The sequence below is a fragment of the Fulmarus glacialis genome, unplaced genomic scaffold, assembly GCF_000690835.1.
Source record: "Fulmarus glacialis isolate BGI_N327 unplaced genomic scaffold, ASM69083v1 scaffold22774, whole genome shotgun sequence".
Lineage (NCBI taxonomy): Eukaryota > Metazoa > Chordata > Aves > Procellariiformes > Procellariidae > Fulmarus > Fulmarus glacialis.
In genome coordinates, this window is record NW_009206472.1 from 27,256 (window position 1) to 35,272 (window position 8,017).

At 51.4% G+C, this 8,017-nt stretch overlaps 1 protein-coding gene across 1 annotated transcript in view; it reads right to left on the reverse strand.

The window, feature by feature from the left end:
* ACRBP (acrosin binding protein) overlaps positions 1 to 7,465 on the reverse strand; it is a gene marked incomplete at its 5' end in the record, with an annotated part of 13,206 nt that extends 5,741 nt beyond the window's left edge. Inside the window, 5 exon segments of the mRNA XM_009575769.1 lie at positions 2,975 to 3,268; positions 3,270 to 3,379; positions 3,515 to 3,628; positions 3,747 to 3,841; positions 7,259 to 7,465. Coding sequence (XP_009574064.1) covers positions 2,975 to 3,268; positions 3,270 to 3,379; positions 3,515 to 3,628; positions 3,747 to 3,841; positions 7,259 to 7,465 — 820 coding nt within the window.
* Between the last annotated feature and the right edge of the window lie 552 nt (positions 7,466 to 8,017).

An 8,017-nucleotide genomic window follows, 5' to 3' on the forward strand; every position in this document is an offset into this window, starting at 1 on the left:
TCTGACCACTTGGGATACTGCAAGCCCCCTGCTCTGAGATTCTCGAAGCCTGGGAGCACTTGAACTTCGCGCCTGGTGTGAGAAGACAACCTGCCTTGTCACGACTCCCCTTTCACAGCTATCCGTGCACAGTAGCAATATGGAGACACTAAATTGCGCCCTGACCTTACTGAATGGCCAAAAGATACCTCTACGTCATCCCCAAGTGACAGCTAGTTCCCGAAAGCAGCTGAGAAGTGTCAGGGGAACGGGTGCCATCTTGCACCACCACACCCAGGGTAAAAAAGAAAAAGTAATTGTTAACGGACGATGATAATTCAAAGAGAGTGTTTTTCTGGGGACAGTATTTTTAATGAAGGGTCTGGTCTTAAAATTAAAGCCACTGGGCATGAAGTATGTAAGCACAACAAGGACTATTTGGAGGAGTAATGCAGGAATAGGAAGGTGCAGCTGCTGGGAGGGCTTGGCTCAGCCTTGCTGGGGAAGCTGGGCTCATGTGAACCACCAGCGTCCACGCAGGAATACCAACAGGATGGGGTCTGTATCCGGGACAGCCGTGACACTGAAAGTGGTGTAGGGGTCGTAGTGGACAAACGACACAACAGTGGGAAGCCTTGGGAAAAAGGGCAAATGCAATTCTTGTGTGCAAACAGAAGAGCAGGGAAGGGGAGGGAGGTTGACCTCCTTCTGCATACCCAACCGCTGAAACCCACTGCAGTATGAATGGTGCAGGCAGAGCTGGAGCATGTGAATGTTTTAAGGGGACAGTGAAAACTGCCACAGAAAATGAGTTGCACAGGCTTTATAACAAGAGCTATGGAGCTCTGTTCAGCTTTCTGCAAGACTGAATCATGGCATATAGGTAACTTTAAGGAGAGGAAATACCGGGAAATAAATAGCTCTTTAATCAAGGGGGCAGAAAGCACAATAAGGACTAAAAATTGAAAATAAATGCAACAAGAGACACTTTTTTCCCCTATAATGATTCACTGCTAGCAGAAACACCACAAAAGTGTGCTGCTAATTTTTGCTCCTTATTATTTTGCTGCCATTGCCATGTCTCTCTCTAAAGGTCACAGCTACCTTCATCAGGTACCATGAAAGCTGGTAGAGCTACCAGAGCAGCTGCGGGAGAAGGGATGGATATCCCGCTGGACATAAGACCCTAGGGAAGACACTCAGCCCTGGGTTCAGTGCCCGTCACAACCGTGAGCACCTTGTGTTAAACCAGATGCTGAATGGCACCTGTGCACACCGACCAGTCCCAGCCAGCACTGCCCCTCTTGATGGAATGGAAGTGCCTTAAAGCATTTTGCCCCTTTTTTAGGTCATGCTTTGAAGTCCCTTTGAGAGGAGGCGGGATGTGGCAAGCAGCAAAGCCGACAGGCGCGGTCTATCTCGCCTTTTTATCCTCACTTGAGTTTAAGCTTTGCTTAGCATGATTGATGGAGCTCGGCTGCCAGGTTACAGACACACAGTCAGCATTAGTGTCTTTGAGAAACTCTGCAGCAGAATAGCGAGTGTCATCTGCAACCACAGTAGTCCCTCAATAATCCCAATATAACTAAATCAGAGCAAGGCTCAACTTCAGAGACAGGGAAAACGAACATATCCTCAATGAAACATAATTTTGCCTTAGAGTACATAACACCAGGCAAAATTTGCCAGGCAGTAAAAACCTCCTACAATATTAGGAAGGAGGATGACATAAGTTACAGCCTTGCAAAAGAACATTTACAGCTTTACAACATGATGCAATTCATTTTTACATGCAGAAATGGCATCTCTGGGTCAACTGTAGTAGTATGCAGTGGTTTTAATAGAAACCACAGATGTGCAATCATGCACAAAACCTGTGTGCTTACAGGAACATCACTAGCCAGCAACAGAGTGAAAGCAAAATGACTTCTCTATAAAAACCACATCTAGACAGCATTTTTTTTTTGCTCTTGACAAGCAAAATAATCTTTGCATCTCAGTCAAAGCAAGTGGTCCTTAGCCACAAAGTACTGAAGGATCAAAAAGTAAATTTGAATGAAAACATACGATCTTTTTGCAGGTCTTTTCTGTTTGGGCTCACCAGCCCCAGCTGTCTGAGCACAGAGGCAAATGGAATCTGGCAGATCAGCTGAGAAGAGTTCAAATGCTCGACAAGATCCTAAAATATCCCTAGGCCAGAGGAACTAAGAAGGGCACTTAAAAGGATTGCAGTAAGCTGGACTGTTGCAGGGCCCTGTGCTGAACTGGCATGCAGCTGCTTTCAAAGCCAGAACGGGGAACCAGAAACCCCCTAGGAAGAGCAATGCACAGACCCAGAGCGCAGAGAAGTTAACGTGCTCGAGGAGAAGTAGTGGTCCTGCACAGCCAGGAGCAAGGCTCTGTGCTCCTGGCTCTGTTTCCTAGCCCGGGGCTGCATTTGCTCTACCTGGGTAAGGATGGAGCACTCCTTGGAGCGCTCCTCAGGTCAGGCTGTTTTAAGAGACACCTGTTTTCACATTGCATGCAGAGAGGTGAGGAGCACAGCGAGACACACGTTTACTCCAGCATCCCAAGGACCCGTGTTTGCAAGGAACCAGACTCCTGGGAGATGTGAGTTGGGAGGAGGATGAGTGCAGAGGTGATTGCACACTGCAGATGGCCACACATGTGCATGGGATAAAGCCCTGCCTGCAGCTAAGGCCCAGCCTAAATGCAATTTGCTCGGGACAGAAGGACAGTAAATTGTCAGGTGCTAGCAGTGCTGGGTCACCCTCTCCCTGCTCACTGTGTGCAGGAGCAGGGGGTGTCTGAGGGGCTCCCTGGGTACATTTGTGCTCTGTATGGGACAGCTTGCTCCAGAGAGCCTGCCTGCGCTCACCGTCTGCTCCAGGCAGAGGCATGAGTGCAGCGGGGCTACCAGCCGGGGCACGTGAGGACAGCCCTGCACGGTGGCATCTGGTATCCCACTGGGCGGGGAGATGGGTCTTCCCCTCACCTGCCACGGGGGGCTGCTTCCTGCGTCCTCTCCTCGGCGCTGGCTGATGTGCTCCCTGGGTCAGGCTTGGTGCTGGAGTCTGGAGAAGAGCCCTCGGTGCCTAGGGATGTCTCCAAGGAGAGGGCCAAGTGGATCAGCTGCCAGATGCTGTTCTGCAGGCGTTGCTCCCAGGGTTGCTCTGCCCCGGGAGGGGATCCCAGCCTGGGAGGTGAGGGGGCAGGGGCAGTCGGGACCGGCAGGGTCAGTGGGAGGACAGGCAGCCCCCTGTGCTGCGGAGGTCTTGGCACCCCTGGCGGCCGGCGGGAGCTTCCTCGGCAGCGGTTTCTGACCCGACAGTGCGTAGGAGTACTTCAGGAGAGCATCCACGTTGGCATGCAGCAGGGCATCAGCAGGCAAGACAGAAGTCTGCCTTGGGGCTGGGGAGAGAGCGGGATGGGGGGGCTGAGAGCAGCTTTCTGAAGCCAGCCAGAAAGCTGCTGGCGGGGGAAGAGTAGCTACGGGAGAACAGCAGGCGAGCAGGGGCGCCCAGCTCAATTCAGCCGTACCTTCTTCCGTAGGGGGGCTTTCATCCCTTGCCCAGGAGCCCACAGCATGAGGTCGCTCCGTCGGGAGGAGAAGGTTTTTTTGAGGAGACAAACTCAGACACGGGATTCGCTGAGCGGAGGAGAGAGGGAGAAACACAAGTCCTGCTGTGTTATCTTCCCTTCCTCCTCACCCCTTCAATCTCCCAAGTGATACTCCCGCCCTTCCTGGTCCAAATCCTGCTCCCCACCTTGGTGTAGAACTGGCGTTTGAAGCAGCGGTACTGGGCGAACTCGCAGAAGGTCTGAAACCACGGTGCCTCCGGGAAGTCAGAGCAGACGGGCCCTGGAGAGGTGTGAGAGAGAGATGCGGGATGGGGGCAGGCCGCAGGTTTAGGCATCTGCCCCCTTGGCCTGGGCACAAGAAGTGGTGGGGGCCTCTCAGATGGCTGTTTTCTGAGCGGCTTGTGGTTGAAGGGAGAGTCAAAGCTGTCTGCCCCCGAGTGGAGATCACAGCCTTGTGCTGTTACAGCTCCCCATCCCAGATGCCACATGCACTTCCCCTCCAAACCACCCAGGGTTTCAGTTCATCCTTCTGCCCTTTTTCACACGGTTATCTTCCCTTTTACAGAGACCCAAACCTCCTGTTTCCAGGATCTGATAAGGACTCTGTTATTAGTACTTGAAGGGTTTTTAAAAAAAAAAAGGCAAGTAGTGATATGATGGGTTAAAAAGATGACCAGACCAGGCCTGGGAACGCCAGAGGAAACAACCTCTTTGGAGCAAAATAGTTTGACAGTGATTCCAGCCGTGCAGGGGATGGAGGAAAGTCCATAGGGACGAGATGCTGCTGGCAAAGCCTGTGCCTGTACACACCTGCACCATAGTCTTCACCAGCACTGCCAGCCGTACTGGCTTAAAAGCTGCAGCTTTTCCTGCAGTGATCGCAAGATAGCCGAGGTCATGCAGGAGAGCCAAAAACCCTGCAAGATTTGGGGAGGGGGGGTAATCTTGTGCTCCCTCTGCTCTGTGAGTGCGTGGCCCAGCTAGCACAGCCAGCCCTTTGCGCAGACCAAATGGGTCAAGTGCTGGCTGAGTCGGAGGAGGTTAGCAGTGGAATTGCACTGTTCTCCTGTTAATTGCTTGTACACCATCTTTTACAATGTACACACTTCTCTTGTGCTGAGAATACAGATTCACTAGCAAAAGTAGAATTTCAGGTATCCAGCAGGATCCCAGCCCAGAATAATGCGCAACTTGTAGGGAACAAGCCAGACCCCCACTCTGTCCTTTGGTGATGCCCTATGAAATCCCTCCAGGATGTGGGGGAGGTGGACTTGCCCAGTGCAATGGACTGGGAGCTGCAGCGTTTTACTCCACCGCACAGCCACTACTTGCAAAGGAGCATTGCTGCCATTGAGCAGGGGAGGAAGCCCAACCGTTTGTTAACCCCAGCATTAGCCTGGCTCTCCCGGGCCAGGACTGCGTCCGCAGCAGCATATACGGGGCCAGGCTACCACTTGCCGTGTCCTGTCACAAACCATTCCTTCATGATACAGAAACTTTCCATTTTGGGGTGGGGGGAGAAGAAAAGTACGTTTTCATTCCAACATCTGGGAAGCAAAGAAAAACACAGATAAAGCTTCCCATGGGCTCTTTTTGCTGGGCTCTTTTTTCTGGTCTCTTGATTTTCACCATGGCTCAGCTTTCCCACAGACTGTTGAATGCTGATGGCATGGCCTGACAAGCAGCTTGCCTCCTTTAGCACTGATCCCCATCTCCTCTTTTCTCTCAGCTCATCTCCCCTATGGAAATACTCCTTTTTCTTTCAATCCTCTGACCTTCCTGCCAAGGGGAGCCCTTCTCAGCACCAGCTGCTTATTTTAATCAATATGATCTTTTGCCTCTTTCCTCTGCTCCTCCTGCCCCTGTGTTTGCTGCAAACAGCTACAGCTTCTGCTGGGTGTCAGGAAGCCACCCCCTTGGGCTTTGTGACCAACTCCACCCACAGGAGCTCCCAGCACAGGGGGGAGGGGGGCAATTAATTAACAATTGCATCATCACTAAAAGATGGAACCAGCCAAGATATTTGCATACACTCATCACGAAACATCCTCCTGACTCTCATCTTCCACAACAAAGAGCATTGAAAGGTTACGTGTAGGCTTCCCTTGTGTAAAATACAAGGTAACCGCTTTCCTCAGCACCACACGTGAAGAGGCACAATTAACGCTCATGAATATTTGGACGTAGACAGCACTGCCATTTATCTGTGAGGACAGTAGAGACAGTGAGGGCACATGCTCTGCTGCGTCCACTCGGCCTCTCAGGCTGGCCACAACACGTGCCAAAATAGCCCCAAAACTGGAAGAAAGGGACCACGGAGGGGAATAGCCTGCTGGATGGGTCTGTCGGGCTGAGGGATGGAGGAAAAGAAGGCAAAGAGGGCACCCTGCAAAATTGTCCCATCTCCTGGCATTCCCAGATGCTCCTGCTCTTGGCAGGTGAGCCTCCGAAGGCAGCAGCAGTGGGAAAGTAGCTGGATATGCCAAAGAGCAGTTCCAGGGCGCTAGGCATCACCAGGAAAGGAACCAGGGACAGCCCCTGGGTGCACCTAGCGCCACGGCATCGTGGATTGCAGGTGCTCGCAAGCGAGGGAGGCATCCAGGACCCATCCCTGGGTCTGGTGATGCGGGGTGGGACCTGTTCCCCTGACACAGCTGCAGAAACAAGCAAGAAATAGTTGCCCTCAAGCTGCAGTCCAAATAAGCACAGTTGGCTGATCATTCAGTTCATTGACGTTCACAGCTAAATATAAAGACATATTTTTTTACGAGAAAATTGTTCCTATTTTTTTTCCTCTGAAGAAAAATACAACAGAAGTAGTCCCAAGTTTTTCAGCTGCACAGATATAATTATGCCACTTAAATTCTCTGATGCAGGGGTGCAGGGAAAGTATGACTGCAGAGATTTAAAGGGTGCTGTTGCTATGGCACTTTCTGAACTGGGATGTTTCTTGGCTCCTGAAATGTTAAACACTTAAAAAAGCAGCTTATCAGCTCAAGCTTTCTTAAAGGCCCATGAGGGCCCATGAGCCAAGCTTCTACGTTAAACCCCAGATCAAGCTGGAAGGAGCCGGTCAGGTTGTAAGATGAACTGTTGGGAAGAGATGGTGAGCTTCAGGGAGCTTCAGAAAACTATGGCCAGTTTTTTTCCCCTGCCATCCCACGAATGGAGATGTGGAGAAAGTGAAGAGCTGAGAGAAGGGCCACCGAACTGGCCATGGCTTTCAGCCCGTGACCCATGAAGAGAGGGTGGGGCAGCTATGCTTGTTCAGCTGGGTGAAGAGGAGATGGGGAGGTGCATTAACGGCAGCTCACAAGGACCTGAAGGAAAGCTACAAGATGACAACGTCAAACTCTTCTTGGTGGTGCCAGACAACACAAGAGGGAGAAAACTGCAAATTCCTGCTTGGGAAGTTAGGACTGGCCATTAGGAAAAGCTTTTTTCTCCAGGAAAGCAGTGCAGCACTGAAAGGGGTGCCCAGAGAGACCACAAAACCAAACTCCCTTGCACAAAGCCACGGTGCTCTAGTGCTGGGAGCATCCTGCTCCACGCCGAACTTTGAGCTAGAGACCCCAAAACAACCCATCCCACCACCCTTCCCGTAATCCTGTGGCATTTTGGGGTAGAGGAGCAGCTGGCACTGCTCCAGCTGGGGAAATGCCTGCCTCTGTCACTGGAGGTGGGGTGATGCCCCTACCTTTGGGGACACGGCCATGGTTCTCCTCCTGGTCCAGCTGCAGGATGGCGGGGCTGAGGCAGCCGAAACCAACCGACCAGGACACATCCGCCATCCAGAGGGGCTGCAGGTTGGCAAAGAATTGCTGGTACTCACTGTCTGACAGGGGGCTGCCCGGGGCAGGAGGCAGCGGTGGAGCAACAGAGGACATCAGCAAGGTCAGCAGCCCTGGGGGAGAAGGCGGGCTGGGCTTAACCCTGCTTAACGGGGACACGTGGTGGGTGGAAACGAAAGAGGGGCTGGCAGGGCGGCCCACTCCCTTCTGCTGGTACTGAGCAGGGTGCTGGGGCAAGCTGGCCTCAGTTCTACCTCCATCACCCCTGCTTGCAGGGCCCTGGGGGAACCAGAAGCTCCGGGCGAAAAGGGGGAAAAAGAAAAAAAAGAGAAAAAAAGAAAAGAGAAAAAAAGAAAAAAGAAAAAAAGACAAAAGAGAAAAAAGAAAAGAAAAAAAAGAAAAGAAGAAAAGAAAAAAGAATGAACAAAAAAGAGAAAAAAAAAAGAAGAAAAAAGGAAAAAAATTAAAAAGAAAAAAGAAAAATAAGAAAAAAAATTAAAAGTTGGGGTTTTTTGTGAGTTTGGTTTGGTTTGGATTTGGGGGGAGGTGTTTTGATTTCTGGTTTTGTTTGGTTTTTTGGTTTTTGGGTTTTTTTTCCCCACAAAAGCCCCAGCCTCACTTGCTTGGTGCCTCCGAAATCACCCGCAATGGCGCAGGCTCCGCTG